This window comes from Xenopus tropicalis, chromosome 5, assembly GCF_000004195.4.
Source record: "Xenopus tropicalis strain Nigerian chromosome 5, UCB_Xtro_10.0, whole genome shotgun sequence".
Lineage (NCBI taxonomy): Eukaryota > Metazoa > Chordata > Amphibia > Anura > Pipidae > Xenopus > Xenopus tropicalis.
Window position 1 is genome coordinate 95,603,533 of NC_030681.2, and position 19,540 is coordinate 95,623,072.

Consider the following 19,540-nt stretch of genomic DNA (forward strand, 5'->3'; position numbering starts at 1 on the left):
GCAAAATTGTAGGCTGTTCAAATACTTATGTTCCTCACTGTATGTACAGGAGGCCAGAGGGTGGAGGTAGAAAACTAAGTATAGGTGGCCATACACGGGTCACTAAAAGTCTCCAATTTGGTCATTCTGGACTGAGTCGGCAGCTTATTAAAGTGGCCATACACGCTAAGATCCACTCGTTTGTCAAGGTCGCCAAACGAGCAGACCTTTTCCCGATATGCCCACCTATGGGTGGGCAATATTAGACTAATTAGAATGACTGGTATAGGCGTCCGTTGGTTCGGGGACCGCATCAGTGAGCCGACTCCGATCCGACTAATTTTAATGATCGAGATCTGCCCAATTTCACAGGCCAATAAGCTGCCGAATCGGTCTAAATTGCCACCTTTAGCCTGGCCAAAAGTCAGGCAGATATTGATTGGGTAGGTTTAAAAACCCTGTTGAGGCTAGGGCCGCATTGGCTTGTCCTCACCCAGGACTGCACTTACTTTTTGGGGAAATATCTGTTTGTTTTTCGACCTTGGTGGATATACAGTATATCAGGGAAATACCTGTTCATTTGGCACCTTGTTAAACAAGTGGATCTATGTCTAAATTAATGGCCAGCTTTACTCTCTGGAAACCTTCATGAGTAGACATCTATAGCAGGGATGCTTGGCTGGCAGGGGTTAAGGCTAGTGAAACATGAGGACATTTTGACTTTCCCTGTGCTCAGGTGAAAAATAGAATATATTTAGATCAATGCACATTGTATAGAGTATAACATTCAAAAAACAGGTGAGAACCAGACAGTCGGACAGCCACTATCTACCCATCACCTCTTCCCTTAAAGCTATATGGAGAACATGCAGCCTATGACAGACCTAAAAGTAACAAGTACTTAAGTTTTGCTGCCTTAAACTAAGACAAATCATATTACTATATTGTAGTTTATTACATCTGGTACCTCAGCTGGGAAATGTTATTGTTTTTTCTACACAAATGAGATATTGGATTTTGTTAATTGTACTGTTTGCTAGCATTGATATCTGCAGCTTTTTTTCTTAATCCTGGCTGAAAATTAGTTGAGCTGTTTATTATCCTCTGGAGACACACAGTTCTGACAGGCTGCTTAGAGGGAAAGCAAGCAGCCACTCTAAGGCTGGATTCAGAATTTGAGACGTGTGGGTCAGAAAACAAAATGGGTAGAGCTTAGAGGTCAGTCACCTACCAATGGAATAATAGCTGGGATCAGGAATTGGATAGTAGCAGATGTTGCTTAAAGAACAAGGAGGGCGTTTCTCAAGCTGACTGTTGGGAGGTTGTCTGTCAGTTTAGAGGAAGCCTGGGAGTACAGAGAAGCTTATCACAGACACTGGAATTGTACAGAACAGGCAAGCCGGTGTTCCTTGGCTTTTTTCCTCACTTTCAGCTACTATAAGGTAGAGGCTTACACTGTGAATTTCTTTTATTTTAAGCAACTGGTGGAACTTTTCGCTTGAACTGATGGAAAAGATTTTGCACTGAGCCTCAGCAAAATAATATACTTAAGTTCTTATCCTTTTTTTTTTTTTTTTTTTTTTGCTGATACAAAAAAAAAATCCAAAGAAGACTTCAGCATGTACTGTCTCATTTATCTTTATAACAAAACTGTTCCATGTCATTTACTGAGAGTTTGCTGGGAACCATATATAAAATACAGAGCAGAGACGTCTGTGATATGAAAGAGCAAGCTGCCATTTGGATCAAGAGCATCTTTCAGTGCTGCCAAAAAGAACTAAGCAGTGCTATTTACAATCGACGATCCTGGATGAAAGTTGTGTTTTGTTCCCCAGGAGAAGTGCGTCATGGCTCTGGATTCGTACTTTGCCTGTGCTTTTTTATACCTTGCGCTAAGTTTATTGGTTGTGGAGATTGTATTATACAAGCTGTTTAAATGGATTCCATTTAATGAATTGCCTGGAAAGGAATGTCTTTTGCCCTATTTTTCCTTTGGATGGCTAAAAATTGTGGATTTATAACACACTTTTAAAACTGCAAACCCAAGCAAAAAATTCCATGGATGACTCTGGACCTAGGGGATAAAACCTATTTTTTGCTTAATAAGGTATTTTTTTCACACATTGCTGCACTTTATTGTTTGTTTATTATGTAAACCTGCAGAAATATTTGTTTCCTTTCATCTGATCCTGAAATCTGATTTAGTTCTATAAAAATTATAGGATTATGTATATGATGTGATGCTCTATTTCATGTATTGCTAATTATAGTCCTTAAAAAATATGGGAAAGCCATTGAGCAGGCCGGACTGTTTACGTCAGAATCCAACATGTGTTGGAAAGGCAGAAGAAGAAGACTTTAATATTGAGGACTGTTATGTCCCTCAAAGGTCAATATATGACACAGTCAGGTTAAATGAACAGATTGATTCAGGTTCTAAAGGTAGCCTGTCCTCGAGGCATTTTACTGATCGCACCTTACCCTATAGCCATAGAACACTGGATAGCAGCACATTGTGTAGCAATGGTGCCCTTACCTCTTGTAGTGAATTTAGAGGTCATGAAATTGAGCAAAACAAACTGGACGAAAAAATGATTTTTGACGCACTCAAATTAAATAGGGACATTATACGGCCAGGAGGACAACACCGAAACAGATCTAGAACAGAGAAGAAGGAGCACAGGAGGTCATGGAGAATGTTTGTGCCAACAAATCTGACAGATTATGTGACTAGAAGTGATACCTCGTGCATGGGAAGCCCACTGTCAGACACATCCAGATCTGGCAAGTATCGAAAAGAAAGAAATTCACTAACATCAGAAGAGGATTCTGGACTATGCAGTCCTCAGGTTGATGGAGAAGAAAAGCAGAATTCAACATTGGTACATCAGAATCATGAGAGCAGCAACTTGGTTGATCAGTTATTTTCAGGCATTTCAAATGGCAATGAACACATTCCATTCCAGTTGTATACTAAAGCACATGGGGACTTTGATTACAATGTGGCAGCAGGCAGTACAACAGATTCTAAAAGTCCTGGATTCCACAGTGCTCCTAATTCAGAAATAGATTTGGACAGTGAATTTTCAGTGGCCTGTGTAGAGAATTTACAGCAAAGTATTACATTCTCTGAAGATTTAGAGAATCCAGAAGTGTATGACAGAATCAAGTCCTTAAGAAATGGGACATCTAATAGAAGACCTTCAGATATGGATTTACAGAGGCTTGACCCAGACCACATTGTCCGTGCTGAATCTATGAGGTTACTGGGTTCAGCATCAGATCTAAAGTCTGGCTACTCGGTGCTGCTTCCAAAAACCATCCCAGTGAGGCAGATCAGAGGATGGATGCCAGAATATCAGTGGCCAGACTGTGTATCTTCAAAGGTAATTAGTGTCCTAAACATTTCAGTGCTTAGGGGATATTCTTTATTCATACAGGTATATTCCTTTTTAACATCTGTTGCAGTAAAAGCAGGTACATTTAGTGTTTTATAACATCCGCCTGCCATGAGAAATGTGATAGGAGTTCTGTGTTTCAAAGCTTTCCTAAACCTGTATAGTTGGATTTGTTAGGACAGTTCTGTTCAGCAGCTTTTATCTGTTACATGTTCAGATGACAGACAATCCAAACACTAACCTTTTCTCATAGCTGTGCCAGCCTAGTTCTGTTAAACAGATGTCCAGACTTTTTCCATATTCAAACTAGAATAGATTGGAGAAAGGTTGTATGGTCACTCTTTAAATGACTGTTCCTGATAACATTCATTGCTTCCATCTGGCATGAACAAAGGTTGTTGCCAGATGGCATCACTTATGCCTTATTGTTTAGATGTTTATTATTGGAGGTTTATTGACACCACTGTCAGTTAAGGCACATAAGGAAATGTGATATATTTTTAAAGGATAATTTATATATAATTTTATATATATATATATATATATATTTATCTTTCATAAAGAAAGATATGATTTTCATTGTAATAAAAACACCTAGAGTGTGTAGTGTTTGAGTAAATCTGGGGATTATGCCATACATTTTAATGAACAAACTGAAGGGTACCCAAAAGGATAGGCTGATAGAGGACCAGAGCTTTTCAGATAAATATCAATAAATCTAGTGAATGGAAGCCAATCGTAAAGAGAAGTGTCCATTTATTACAGCTGATTGGAAGGAATAGCTTACAGGCTCATGGTCTGGGCTTGTGTCATACCTCTCCCTGTATTCAATAGACACCTGGGCCAGCTGAGCCAGCAATAGCAATGGGACCCACAGATAAAACAGGAATACGCATTTTATGATATATTAACTAGAAATTAAAAAAAAAAGTTAAAAAAAAGGTATATGTATTATTTAAAGCACAAAATATAAGGGTATAGTCACTAGTTTTGTTTCACTTATTAACAGGAGTAAAAACTAAGGCTGACTGATTGAAACCGGTTACTTGACCAAGGCACCACTTTATTATCAAAGGTTAAATGCAATGTTCGTATTTCAAGTTACAGATAATGCACCACCAAGCAGGTGCATTTCAATTCAGTATGTGGGTACAAGCAAAGGGCCAAATAATATGCATATGGCAGGTATCTGCAGTCTAGCAATATATTTGCAATGCCAGTCGCTATCATTCACATTCATTGTTAGTTTACCCCTGATGGTTTTCTCAGCTCTAGTTATACCATGTTTACAGCAGCAAATAGGTACTGTGCATTGCCTATTTTTATTAGGATATGGGGTTATAATATAACAGGGATTTGGTGATATTTTTGTATATATATATATATATATTTTTTTTTTTTTTATAAAAGTACTGATTCTTAACAGAGGTGCAGAATCTTATTATAACTGTCAGGAACAATCGTATCCAACCTGAGACCCAGCTGTGTAATAATGGGATTTGTGCCAGGCTACATACTTGTGTTAGATAGCTGAAGTGTACCTTCTGTTAAAATCAGGTGATGTATGTTCATTTGGTTAATAACTGTTTCAATTGGCTGTCAGTTGCTTAGTTTAAACTAAGGGGATGGGTTTTAAATATTAATAAGAATTTCATTTTGAAACAAATGTGACCAAAAACACTTATTTAGTTTAAAGCCAATGCATCATGCCTCACATAGCACATTCTCTGCACTGCCACACATACAGCTGTGCATAATATAGTGCCTCTTGTAAAATATAAGGATATTTTATACAGGTTATGGATCTTCAAGGTGACTTCTAATATCCTTGTATTTTACAAAAGGGGGTACATATTTTATGTAATCATGTGACAGAAATTACATCACCGAACATCGATTATAGCTGATGACATCACCAAGCACAGTTTCTAAGGATATGTATTATAATGTAATACAGCTACCACTGAAAGAGCTGCAATATGGGAGTCTGTATGTGTGTGCTGTTCCCTACTACTTGCTGTTTCTGTCAAAGGAAATCACTTTTCACTGCAGGAATTTTATTGTCAGCACAAATGTGTGCCTTTAGAGCAGAATTCTACAACATCTGGCTGAGAAGGTATTGTTTGCTAACATCCTTGTAGCCCTGTGCCCTTTACTCTACAGCAGACTAGATGTACACGTTTTTTATAGTGTGTATTTTGCATGGCCCAGTGTACCTAACAAACAGTTATTTCTTTAGTTCACTTGAGATGTATACAAAATGATGTAATTTGTCACTAATTAGATGCTTTGGTAGCATTATTTTTCAGGTTTCATTCAATGAAGTACCTCAGAAACTCCTCTTTAGAATGTACCTTCTAAAATATTGAAACAGAAACCTTAGCCAATAATTTAATTTAAGTCCTTCTCATCTGGTTTTAGTTCTTTAGATTCCTTTATAAACTGTTCAGGTTAAGAAGTATCCTATTGTTTCTTTGATGTATGCAGGAGAAACACTAGGTTCTGAAATGTTTCATAATTCGATAGGTTATAGTCCCCTTCACAAATTCAAGTTACCTCATATTTGTGTTATCTGCGGTACCAGAAGAGCAAATTATGGGCCGTCAGTAGCAGAAATTAGGTTGGTGAACACATTAATGCAACTGTTCCTAATGGAAGTCTTAATGGCAAGTCTGTTCAACTATGCAAGCTCAAAACCACAATCAAAACCACAGGCTCAAAACCACATGATGTTTAGGATCATTGCTTGTTGTAAGATGCGGGTTTGCTACAGCTTCCACATTGATGGCACCCAGGTCCTATGGCAGGAAAATACCCCAGACAGTTTCACTGCTCCTGGGCAAACTTAATAAAAGGCACTAAGTTTGCCCAGGAGCAGTAATCTATAGCAATCATCAGGTTAAATTTACTGGTCACCTGTTTAATAGCATCTTATTGTTGTTCTGGGTTACTGCTCCTGGGCAAACATAGTGCCTTTTATTGGGATGAGTTAATTAATCTTTTAGGCAATGAAATGATGCAGCTATTACAAAACCTTATGTCTGAATTATGTCCTGTTTTTACTCTTGGCTTTGGAAAGTGCCAGAGAGCTACAGTATTAGGAAATGCAGAACCAATCCTGGAGAATCCTCGCACTGTTTGTTTGTTAGTTCAAGGCATGGCAATTATTTCACTAGTTGAGAAATAGCAGGCAGTTTCTTTTGTGGCTCTTTTCACTGGTTTTGGTTTTCTCCGCTTATTTTCAAAAAGTTCATTTTTGTCTTTCATAAATGTCTTTTCATAAAGGCCAGATTTCATAATTAATAGTTTGTACATTAGAATATAACAGATGGATTTAATAAGTATTGGTGTTATGCTGTGTACTACATGGGGCTACTGTATGAAGTATAGCTAACAATTATCCTAAAAGCTGGCAGCCTGGCACACATACAGTAGCCAAACTGTGCTCTGGCACATATGCACTGCCTTTCTGATCCATTAGCTACTGTATATGATTTTTTTGTGAGTGCAGCTCTGTCAATTCTATCAATTCTATACATGTACCATTTATGTCACTGGACAGCAGTCAGAAGCAAATCAGGTTCAAGGTTGGCCAGGCACTATTTAAATAACACCCACTTTTTATGTGTAGCCAAGTAATAATAATTTCATGTTAAACAGTGAGTAAAAACATGGAAAGGTTACTAATATATATTGTATGACTGCATACTTTGCCAACCTCTGTGCCCAGAATTACAGCCAGAGTTGATACAATGGTATGTCCAGGGTTTACTTTGCCAGGCATTAAATGTCTGCCAAGTTACTTAGCCAGAGATGGATCCCTATGCTTGCATGGCTTTCCACCCCAGATACTGTTTTTTTCCCACTGGAAGGCTCCTGACCCTAGACTGTAAGCTCCCTTGGGTCAGTGACTGATGTATAATAACTGTAAATTGATGCAACTATAAAAATAAGGGACAGCTGTTGCTAAAATTATATCTAACTGTACTTACTGTTACCAGTCCTGTGTGGTCTGCAGCCCAGATTCTGCTCTTCAGGACATTGAGACAGTGATATTGCCTTACTGCCTAACCAGACAGATGGTAGCAGTTTCCTTTGACTTACACTTTGCAGAAGTGCGTTCACAAACATCTCTGTGGAAAACAGGGATGGCTATTCACCTAGTCATATAGTAAGAGAGAAAATTGCGACATTCATTAAAAGAAAAAAAAATACTCTCAGTTGTAGCTACTCTTAAACTTATATCAAGCTCATAAGAATGTCCTGATCTGCATATGGCATACTGTCCAATAGTTCAATGGATGTCTCATACATGTACTGCACTGAATACAGTAAGCCCAAAGCCAAGCTGTATGTTTACACAGGCATATGGCTGTTCTACTTGCAGGATTGTACAACAGCCCAATAACAAATGTACTGCAGAAAAGCACCATTTATTGATAGCTTTATTTACCAGGTAAATATATATATATATATACAGGCATACCTTTGCACCACTGTAGCTGAATGTCTGGACAGATTTTTTGGTGTTTCTAGAAATTGCTTGTTTTTGTCTTATTTATCATGTTTCAAAATCCAGTACCAGCGAAGCAACATGTATTTTGACTTTAAAAACAGGCTTTGGAAAAATTTGCAAGTAGACCGTATAAATTTTTTAGATCTAAATAGGGATTTGTATTTTAAATGGAACACTTCTGGCTCTTGCTGATGCACAGGCACTTGCTAATTTGTCACATTCTTTATTTATAAATTCCTGGTAATCTTGATAGCACAACAAGTTGCAGCACGTTGTTCCCAAGTGTTGAAAAGTATGTGTTTATAGCAGCTCTTCTGTAAAGATATTGTTTATGGTGAGGTCTGGTGGCAAGAAAAGAATGAAACCCCTTTTGTTTTCAAGTTATACACACATAAAATGGTTAGACATATGCATTTAATTAGAATCTTTTCAGCTCAAAAACTGCTAGGAGTGTCACTTATGCCTGTGTTTAGGATTTGAATTACTGCAGGGTGTGAGCTTGGGGGTGAATTTACTTATTTAACGTGGCGTTTATCAAGACAACCTCCCTTCCTTTAGCCCTGTATGTGAGCTGGTAATTATATATGTGATAATATACTCCCCTATATAAAATGTGAATATAAAAGTCACTTAGGAGTTCCATAATAATATAAAGGCACGAGTTGGCATGGTCATTGAACTTCTCAGTGACAGTGCTTGAACTCTGGGAAGCAGCTTTATCAAAATTTGAATATTTGAGTGCTCAAAAAAGTGCTCATTTAAAAATCAATTGTGCCACCTTAAAAATATAGTGTGAGTTGCAAAGGCAGTGGGCAGCCCTAAGTACAGGGCTCCTTTGGACCCTGAGTCTGCAGCACTCCCTTACTTGCACATACTGTATGTTGCATGAGTAAAGGTGGCCTTAAACTATAGGTTCTGCTCATTTGGCAAGGTTGCCAAATATGCAGATATTTCCACTGATATGCCCACCTAAGGTTGTCAGTATTGGAGTAATTAGATTGTTTGGCCCGAAAATCCTGCCCGGGCCACATATCTGTCTGTTGGGTCTCCATACACGCACAGATAAGCTGCCGAATTGGTCCGAAGGACCTGAATCAGCAGCTGAAATCTGCCCATGTATAGCCACATTTAGAGGACAGGAAGGTTGCCCTATGGGCCCCCACCACGGCAATTTATTCTTTGATAGTTATTATTGTCACCTAAATTTTATTTCCTCCATTAACTGTTTTCTCAATGTTAAATATTCGGGCAATTACCACTTTTTCTTTGCTTGCTGTGTGGTTTTAAGTAATGTCACATTTTAAGTTTGCAATTATATGTAAACTGTCAGTAGATTTTTAGGTATTTAGCTTCAGTTCTGAGACAGCATGTGTTAAAATGTACCTGATGTAGATACATCTCTTTGCGTTTCACTTTTAAGCATTAAACCACTGAAAGCATCTCATGCAAACTCAGTTGCAATTAGTAACCTTTAAATTCTGTTTTTTAAACTGTCATTGTTTGTTACTAATGCAGGCTTTCCAGAAGGAAGAAATTGAGCCTCTTCAAGCCCGCATCCAGGAGGTGAATCAGTTGGGTCAGGGCCTTGTGCAAAGTGCTGCTAAAAATACTAGCACCGAGAGCTTGGAACATGATCTGGAGGAAGTGAACGTGAGATGGAATACTCTGAATAACAAGGTACTCCTAGTCTGAACTCATATGTTCTCCCTTTTCTCTCTCCTTTCTAAATCTCTCATTGGTCTGTGCTAATGCTGTCTCTTCTCTGTCTGAAGGTCGAACATTTGTCTTAAAGGAACAGTAACACCAAAAAATTAAAGAGTTTTAAAGTAAAAGAAATATAATGTACTGTTGCCCTGCACTGGTAAAAGTTGTGTGTTTGCTACAGTAACTCTACTATAGTTTATATAAATAAGCTGCTGTGTAGCCACGGGGGCAGCCATTCAAGCTGAAAAAAAGGAGAAAAGGCACAGGTTACATAGCAGATAATGGATAAGCTCTGTAGAATACAATAGTGTTTTATCTGTTATCTGCTATGCGCCTGTGCCTTTTCTCCTTTGAATGGCTGCCCCCATGGCTACACAGCAACTTATTTATATAAATTATAGTAGACTTTCTGAAGTAAACACACAACTTTTACCAGTGCAGGGCAGCAGCACATTATATTTTAGTTACTTTTATACACTTTCAATTTTTGGTGTTACTGTTCCTTTAAAGAGCTTTGTATTCTTGGATTTTTTTAGTCCCAATCATTTGGATCAGGCTCAGGCTAGTATCTTTTTTCACATGTTACTTATATATAACTTTTATTTTTGTGCTATGAAGGTAATTGAGAATCAGAGCAAGTTGTTGCTGTCTGGTTTTCATAAATCTAAAGTGCTTCCCTACCTGCTGATTTAGATCAGGTTCCTGGCCACACCATAGGGCTCATTTACTAAAAAAGAGTACATAACAAAATCCACCCATATAACTCTGGGTATCATATTAGTAAATGAGCCATTGTGTTATAAAAAGAGCTGATCCAAAAACCACATATGGGGAGATCTGCATTTGCTGTTATCTAGTTCAGCTTGTAGTGTTGCTCTAGTGCAAGGTTACTTGTTGTACAATCTTCTTCCTGATACACTTATTATATCAGAGTACATTATACACCTTACTTAAGTGTTTATGGGGGAAATAATTTCCCATGTATTACAGGGGATAGTGTATCACACCCTGAACAGCACACGGACCTATTTTTGTACCTATAGATTTTTGATGCCTGTTCAAATTTTTGCTTGTGGGACACATTTTGTATACTCTGGTACTTATGTACTGTTCACACATATTTTCTAGTTATACCAGATTATCCACCAAACTCTCACTCCATCATTAATTTAATCATTTTTAAAATCACGTTATGGCACATGCTGGCATAGTACATCAACTGAGATATTGTTTTAATACATAAACCTTAAAATGGTCATCCCATTACCTTCAACATGTTACCCTGTTTCAATTTTAGGTTGCTCAGAGGGCTGCCCAGTTACAAGAAGCCCTCCTTCACAGTGGAAGGTTTCAGGATGCTCTGGAATCTCTATTGAGCTGGCTCACAGATACAGAGGATCTGGTTGCAAGCCAAAAGCCACCATCAGCAGAGTTTAAAGTGGTGAAAGCACAACTGCAAGAACAAAAGGTACTGCTTTTCTCAGTAGTCACAGGTGGGCCCAGGAGCATAATGCATCTTAGTTTTCTCATGTTACATTTTTGTTGCTTCTAGTTACTTCAGAGACTTCTGAGTGACCGGAAACCTACTGTTGAGGCAATAAAACGAGAAGGGGAAAAGATTGCCAGTTCTGCTGACCAAACAGATAAAGAAAAGATCTTGAAGCAACTGAGTACCTTAGAGCGTAGGTGGGATGAGCTGCTGAAAAAAGCAGAGATAAGGTAAAATAAAATCATTAATTTTTGTAACTGTATGTGCTAAGCAACAGATTTAACATTTTTTTTCCAAAATAAGACCAGGGCAAACATAAGAATGAAGCCATTCTTTAAAGGTACACTGAATCTTATCAGTGACAAATTTAGTTGGATTGGATCAAAACTGCATAAACTATACTGCAGATGGAGCTCTGTTGATAGGCATCTCCCAGAGCAAGCACTGTTGATTTTTACCACAGGTATAGGACCCGTTATCCAGAATGCACGGGACCAAGGGTATTCTGGATAAGGGGTCTTTCCATAATTTGGATCTTCATACCTTAAGACTACTGAAAAACCAATAAAACATTAATTAAATCCAATAGGATTGTTTTGCATCCAATAAGGATTAATTATATCTTATTGGGGATCAAATACAAGGTACTGTTTTATTTTTACAGAGAAAAAGGAAATCAATTTAAAAAATTTAAATTACTTTATTAAAATTGAGTCTATGGGACAGGCTTTCCGTAATTCCGAGCTTTCTGGATAATGGTTCTCCAGATAAGGGGTCTGATACCTGTACTTAATTGTGACTATTACTATTATTTTTATGATTTCAAGGGGCGACAGTGAAAAATCTCTAGCAATTATTTTAAATACTTAAATACAGAGATAATTTAAGACTGGATTAACAAGGCATAAAATACAACCATGCTGGATTAACTAACAGATTACACTTTCCATTGCAATTACATTTACAAGTAATTTTAAAACCACTAAAAATGTTTACTTCTTGTATATAAGAAAGTTACTTAGAATTAGATTTTCATTCACTGTGCTAAAAACTTGTTAAGTGGAGGACCCTTCTTAAGGTACAATTGTACCATTGTCTGATAGGCAAAATCCTTGACAGGAAAATATCATCTGACAAGGGTTATTTGGCAATTAAAGTAATTATGTTACTGGCTTTATCGTTACAATCATTTTGTTTCATTTTGCTTCCTTCTTCCAAATTGGCAGCCAAAAAGGAACTGTTACAGATTACCGTAAAAAGAACTCTGAATGTATATTATAATTAAGCTTTCCCACATATTTTTGTTTCATTTTTTTGATTCGTAACAGCATGATTTCCTGAATTAATATGCATTGTTCAGCAGGGAATATATATCTCTGAGCTAAGGCTAAAAATATTTACCTAAGAGCAAGTGGTAGTCCTGAGCAAATAGGAGGAACCAGATGGGTTCATAAGGGCAAAAGAAGTGAAACTGCTGGTGTCTGGAGCCAATAAATGCTTTTGCTGCTGCAATAATAACACACTGAGTCCACCTAAACTCCTTATTTAAACAGTAATTGCATGTTGTTGGTCTGGCTTGTCTCTCCGCTCAGATGATGTCACCGGATTCCTTCAGTGTAATTACAGCCAAGGCTTTAAGCACCATTTTTTGTTTTAAATCAGAACTCACTTCCTTCAGTAAAGCTCTGTGGTTAATCAGAATTGAATATGATCAATAGGAAAACATCCTATAAGGGTTCTAAAATAAGAACACGCTAATTTGAATCTAACCCCCTCAGAAATACTTACATTTTTATAATTAGATAATTAAGACAGCCCAATTAAAATAAATTTTAGCTGTGCTGAGTTTATTTGTATCACAAATTTGCAATACTGACTATTTGTTTTAGATATCCTTTTTTTTGCTGTGTTCACCATTCAGAATACTAAGCCAAGTTCTGCCACCCACACAGTTAGCGAATGAAAAAAGAAACAAAGAAAGACAGAGCCAGCAGACCTTCGATAAATATGCTGTTTAGGCCAGAGCTATACGAAGCTGCTTTAAAAGGGAAAATGGATGCTTTTGCTAGAGTAGAAAGTATTTTTCACTTTCCCTAAAAAATGATTTTCTGGTACTGGCCATGAAACAGAAGCCCAGTCTTGTTTATGGTAGTGATTCTAGATAAATTCCCAGGGCAGAATTCCTTACCCCCCTACCTTTCAATAGTAGTACAATGAATAGGGCTGAAGATATCTTTTGTCTAATGTGTTAATGATGAAATATCTAAAGTTTTTGTGTTTCAGCTTCTCAGTAGACTGCTGGTTTGTTTTCATTGTTCATGCAAGAACCTTGTAGAATGTGCTTTGTCTTTAAGTTCTAGATATTTCACTCTCTTGTGCAAGTAATTACAAAAACCATAGGTATTTCCTAATTAACACAACAGGCAAAAAGTATGTTCAGCACAAGCCCTGTTTATTCAACTAATGTTGAACAAGGGGGAAGACTGCATAACTGCCCTGATCTGCTTTTTGGCTGGTGGACTGTATCGACAGACTGATGTAATCGTCTTTCAACTGTATTTTTCACCAGCCAATCCTTGTCTCCTTTTGTCAGAGGGGTACACTCCAAAAATGGTCTTGCTGTCACCATACTTTTCAAGACAAGGTGCTGGAAAAAAATGTAAATAAAAGCATAGAATGACAATAATTCTGCACTCCTTAGATTTAAAATTAAATAGGACATGTTTCTCATTTGAGGAAAGACATTAAATTGGACAGGTTTTCTCTTGAAGATGGACTTCAAATATGTCCATAACGCTGAGGCAATAAGCATCAAATGTTTTATCCACGGAGATTCATGCAGATGTATTTTAGATGTTTTGTCACTCGTGCTGGAGAAAATTTAGCATGGGAGAGAAAAGTCTTGTGTGTACTTAAACCTACAGTTTGGCCGTTTCCCTATGGGCCAAACTGTAAATTATAGCCTTATAAATGGCGTGTACCCATGTCAGAATGCATCATTTATAACTTTGATACTCTGACAGAGACAAATGTGGATACTTTTTAGTGTCCTCCCAGCCTGCTCTGCTTCCTTACTGGATAGCCCGTGATAGCACAATCTCCATCAGGAATCTGCACCACCACCGCCCACATGCCGCCCCCCCCATATTTCCCCTGTAGTTGCACAGGACAGTCTATAACAGCAGAGAAAAGGCCATCCACCAGGAAGTGCATGCTACAATTGAACCACCCCCTTCAGCACTGCATTCAGCATGTTGAAATATTTAAGAAACAACTCTGTGAGGGGAGGACTGCAAAGGGAAAGGGAACCAGCAAATAAGGAAGCTGAGGTGAGCTTTATGAGTGGCAGGTGGAATTGTTGGAAGGCAGGTCATGGATCTGCTTGAAGGAATACAGCTGGAATGGAACTGATAGGCAGAGGGGAACAGGAGGTGGGAGGCAGTCAGTCAGGAGAGAATAATGGATGGGCGGGAGTGGGAGAAGGAACTGATTAAAAATGAGAGAGGGAAACAGGAAAGGCATGGCTGCTGAGTGCCTGGGACAGGGGGTAGTGCTTTCTAAAGACATTTATCTATAGTTAACTGTAGATTATAATGAAAAATGTACCCCGTACTAAAATGTATAGCCCTACTTTGGCCATGTGCTATCTGTATAAATTACAGCAAGGGGTACATTATCCACTATATATATTCCAGTTTGGTAAGATTCTTTAATAGGACACTTAAAGTGGACCTGTCACCCAGACATAAAAAGCTGTATAATAAAAGTCCTTTTTAAATTAAACATGAAACCCAAACTCATTTTTTTCTTAACACATCCATACCCATTATAAAAGCATTTAAAAATCCCAGATGTCAACCATATATTGCCTGCCCTGAATTCACCATCTATTTTTTTAACCAGTGCATAGGCATGAGCATTAGGCCCCCCCAGACTGGCACAGAAACAAGATTTTGGAAAGATACAAAGCTTGCCTTAATAACAGTGTCCACAAAATGGTGACTGTCTTCTTGCTGCCATTGTGAATTCCAAGGCTAAAGAAAATAAGATTTAAATAATTTTTATAGTGTACGTGAAGTTTATTTTACTTGACAAACACAATAGAAAACAATTTGGAATTATTTCTTAGGGTGACAGGTCCCCTTTAATATGATATAAAATATCTGTTGGTTAAGTATTCATTCAAGTATAGTTTTCTTTAAGTAAGTGTGATTTTTTTCTCACATATCTCATATATAGCTTGTAACTATAAAGTATGTTTTTTTTTTTAACAGAAATCGCCAGTTGGATGACATTTTAGTTGTAGCAGAGCAGTTTCATGATTCCTTAGAACCTTTATCTGAATGGCTCACGTCCACTGAGAAAAAGCTTGCAATCTCAGAGCCCATCGGTACACAGACAGCCAAACTTCTGCAGCAGATTTCCCAACAAAAAGTAAGTTGTCCTGTCTAATTTTAATCTGCTACAACATGCCCTTGGGTTGTATTTTTTACATTGCTTGTTTTAAACTGTACAAGATGCCTTTGGGCAAATTGTTTTTTTTTTTTTTTTTGTTTAATTTGAATTTACTAATAAATAATGCATTTTCTGCAGCTTACAACCTGTCTTTACTTTTTCCATTAACAGAACACACTTTATGTTTTGATAAGAGTAAATGTAACAAAAGAAAGAGTGTGTCTATAACTTTCTTCTTGGCACCGTCTTCTTGCAGTACACACGCTTCCATTGATTCCATTTTGAGTTCTTTATTTTTTATTATTTTGATTTGCCCATCTTTTCTGTTCTTTTTCTTTCGTTTTACATTTTCACTCCTCCACTCAGGCCTTAGAAGATGACATCACAGCTCACAATAAAAGTTTACACCAATCCCTGAGCACTGGGCAGACTTTAAAAGCCTTGAGTTCAAGGGAAGATAAAGAGATGATACAGGAAAAATTAGACACTTGCCAGACGTGCTATTTGGAGGTCCAGGAGAAAAGTAGCAGGAGGTGTGAACTACTGCATCAGGCCTACTGCAATGCTCAGATATTTGGGGATGATGAGGTTGAGTTGATGAACTGGCTGACAGAAGCTCATGACAAGCTGAGCAAGCTCACAGTTCAAGATTATAGCACTGACGTGCTCACCAGACAACACACTGAGCTGCTGGTATTTTACATTTGTTTGCTTTATTTTGCTTGTTTGTCTTTACTTTCTGTTATTTTGTTATTAGTTTTATTATCATATAGGTTACATTAAAAAGTCTTTAAGGCAGCTAGAAAATTGCAAATATACACATTACAAATAAAGAAGAATTCATTAAAATATTTTGGACTCACACTCACATCCTGTTACCAGTTAAAATTAATGGCATTTACAGATTATTTTCTTTTTCTAAAACCCTTCTTACCATGATGTAAATTAAATATAGTTAGGAGTTTTTTACAACAAATTTTCCATTATGTTTGATCAGAATCAAAGTAATGCTCAGAACGAATATTATTTGAAATTGAACCTTACGTTAAAAGATTGAGTCCCTAAAAATTAAACTTAAATTCTAGCTTCTTCAGGAAGATATCATGCTTAGGAAGCAAAATGTTGACCAGGCCATCCAGAATGGAGTGGAGTTGCTAAAACAAACTACAGGTGAGTGTGAATTTGTATTTGCTGTTTTTCCTTTTGTACAGTAAACTATTGAAAATATTGAGGTTATGAAATCAAATTACAGACAAAAACATATTACAGATCTAAAAGGAACATTGCTTTGAGAGTAGATTAGTCCTTAGCAATTATTTTCCCATATTTGATGCAAAATACAGTGCTACTGAACCTTCATTTTCTCATTAAGATTAGAGTGAATATGTTCAAATTCTTAAATTCAAGCAATAGTTTAGCTCCAACATTTGGTGAAAAAAGCAAATGTTAATTAATGAATGCAGATTTTTTTTAAAATAAACAAAACTAAAAAATTTGTGCAGTGACCACAACCATTGTAATTATTTCTAAGGTACTATTTGAGGTTTCCACGTCTGTTAGACTGAAAATTAAGCTTAAAATACATTACACAAATGTAGAGGATTAATTGTGTTCTTTTTTCAATCTACAGGGGATGAAGTTGTGATCATTCAGGAAAAGTTAGATGGCATCAAATTAAGATATGCAGAAATCACAAAGTTAAGTTCAAAGGTATCCAAAATCTTAGATCAGGCACTTCATCTTGCAACCCAGTTTCACTCAACTCACGAGGAACTTAGCCGATGGTTGGACAAGGTGGAAGTAGAACTAAAAGGTTATGAAACACAGGCCAGCTCTACAGATGAGCTAAGTGTTGTACAGGAGAGGAAAAAGGTATTGATTTTTTGCATGTGAATTTTGCTTCCTTTATATTTATATTTCTTGCTTAATTGTGCAGAGTGCAAAGAAAGTCTGTCCTTTTGAGTCATGACTTTATTGCAGAGGCTATGAGCAAATACATACGCTGTATCCCTTGCTACTTAACTTAGTCTTTGACAGATCCCATTGATTTGGAGCCTTGGCCACAAGACCAGTTTTTATTTGTTTAAAGTACTTTGTAGATGGGAGTGACAAAAATGACTATGGGAGGAGCCATAAAAGGCAAATTATTTGGAATATTCAATAAATGTCTAGGTGATTAGAAAGCACCAGTCAAAATATAATTTCACATACATCTCTTAATATTTCAATTAGCTGAATACAAAGGGCCCTTGGTAAGATATAAGCTCTAAAAAGCAGAAACTTCCATTGGCTGACAGATTCTATGTACACTACTATGTATAATTATTAGTTCTATAAAACATTAGATGGGTAATGGTTGCTTTGAAACTTACTTTCCTAGTGCCATGGAGTTTCCTTTTGTGGGAAGTTTCAAGAACCCTTATTAAAGATAATGTTTTGCATGTCTGAGATAATCAACATATTTTCCTGTGAAATGAAAAGTATCAGGTTATATTTGACAGAAAGATGGTAACCAAGGTTACTTGTGATTTTGCTCAATTTTAATGAAAGTGTGAATGCTTTTGAAACCTAATTGTCTGTCATCTTTAGTTATAAGTTGAAGAATAAATAGTAATTACAAGTGTTCCATGGCTTCTTTTGAGGATTAGGAACCTGGGCAACTAGGTGGTACTCAGAACATAGTTCCCTCTTGCCTCCCCATGTTAGTAGATGAATGATACTTAAACAGACCATTCCCTGGTAACCTATCAGATCCCAATTACATAACATTAATATTATCTGGACACACCAATTCTGTGGATGTTTGTTTATACTGACCCAAAATATTAAGTAAATAACAGTTGTGTCCCCCTGCAGTCTGTCTCGCAGCTGTACTGGTAGATAATCTGCCAATGCTTGTAAAATATGATTGCTTTTTGCTTTCTCAACACATTCAGTACTGAATAATGAGTATTGCTACTAAACACAAACTGACCTTGTACAAAATATAAATGGAAATATGTATATGATTCATATTTTAACAAGTGAGATAATTTATGGTATGTAACAGGATGTTATGTAGCATCCGGTATCGTATCATTTTCCATTGCATGTGTTTGATAACAATATTTCTTTATATGTATACAAATGATGCATTAGGCTTTGGAAATATATACACATCCCTATACACATCTTCAATTGCATTAGCATTTACAATTGTAAAATTATAGTGTACATTTGTTGAGTAAATCAACATACATGCATTTATAAATATCACTACTTTTAACTTTGTATGGATTCTCCCAACAGTTTTTAGAAATAGTGATGGATGGCGTTAATAGAATATAGACAATAGAATACTATGCTGTTTACACATTTACATAGTTACATTGGGTTGAAAAAAGACCAGTCCATCAAGTTTTACCCTTTCAAGTGAACCAAGCAAATGCATAAACCTATACTGACCTATCTATATAGTAATTTACATAAACTATATATACCAACATCAATACTAACTGTAGATTTTAATAAATCTCTAAAAAGCTCTGTTGAAAGAAAAACAAACATTGCAACATGTAGGCTGGTTGCACTGAAGAAATGGCATGTTTAACATTTTCTGGTATGGTGGCTGGCCTGTACCAATGGCTGTTTTTATCATTTTTAGCCTCCCATCAGGCTTCCTTACTCCTTGTTTTTTGTGTTTATTTTTAGGATCTGAAACAAGAAACTAAGGTCAGTAAGGCTTTGTTAGACTCTCTGAATGATGTCAGCAGTGCTTTGCTGGAACTAGTGCCATGGAGAGCAAGAGAAGGGCTTGACAGAATGGTAACGGAGGATAATGAACGCTATAGATTAGTAAGCGACACTCTAACACAAATGGTGGAAGAGATAGATGCTGCCAGAGTGAGATCTCAGCAGGTATGGAACAGTCCATTGTTATTTTACTGAATAAAGATAAATTGCCTTTTTGTTTCCAGATCAGAATGAGAAGATTTGAGGGACAGAATATTGTTGCCATCA

The 19,540-nt window shown here is 36.9% G+C and overlaps 1 protein-coding gene across 28 annotated transcripts in view; it reads left to right on the forward strand.

The window, feature by feature from the left end:
• dst (dystonin) overlaps positions 1-19,540 on the forward strand; it is a 281,394-nt gene that overhangs the window by 216,819 nt on the left and 45,035 nt on the right. For 24 of the 28 annotated variants that reach the window (XM_031903049.1, XM_031903050.1, XM_031903043.1 and 21 more), the window contains 8 exons: positions 9,409-9,570; positions 10,895-11,065; positions 11,150-11,316; positions 15,361-15,520; positions 15,908-16,234; positions 16,627-16,711; positions 17,172-17,413; positions 19,232-19,438. In XM_031903049.1, the coding sequence (XP_031758909.1) occupies positions 9,409-9,570; positions 10,895-11,065; positions 11,150-11,316; positions 15,361-15,520; positions 15,908-16,234; positions 16,627-16,711; positions 17,172-17,413; positions 19,232-19,438 (1,521 nt within the window). The remainder of the gene's footprint in view (positions 1-9,408; positions 9,571-10,894; positions 11,066-11,149; positions 11,317-15,360; positions 15,521-15,907; positions 16,235-16,626; positions 16,712-17,171; positions 17,414-19,231; positions 19,439-19,540) is intronic. The other 4 variants (XM_031903052.1, XM_031903053.1, XM_031903062.1 and 1 more) reach the window with 1 other exon arrangement.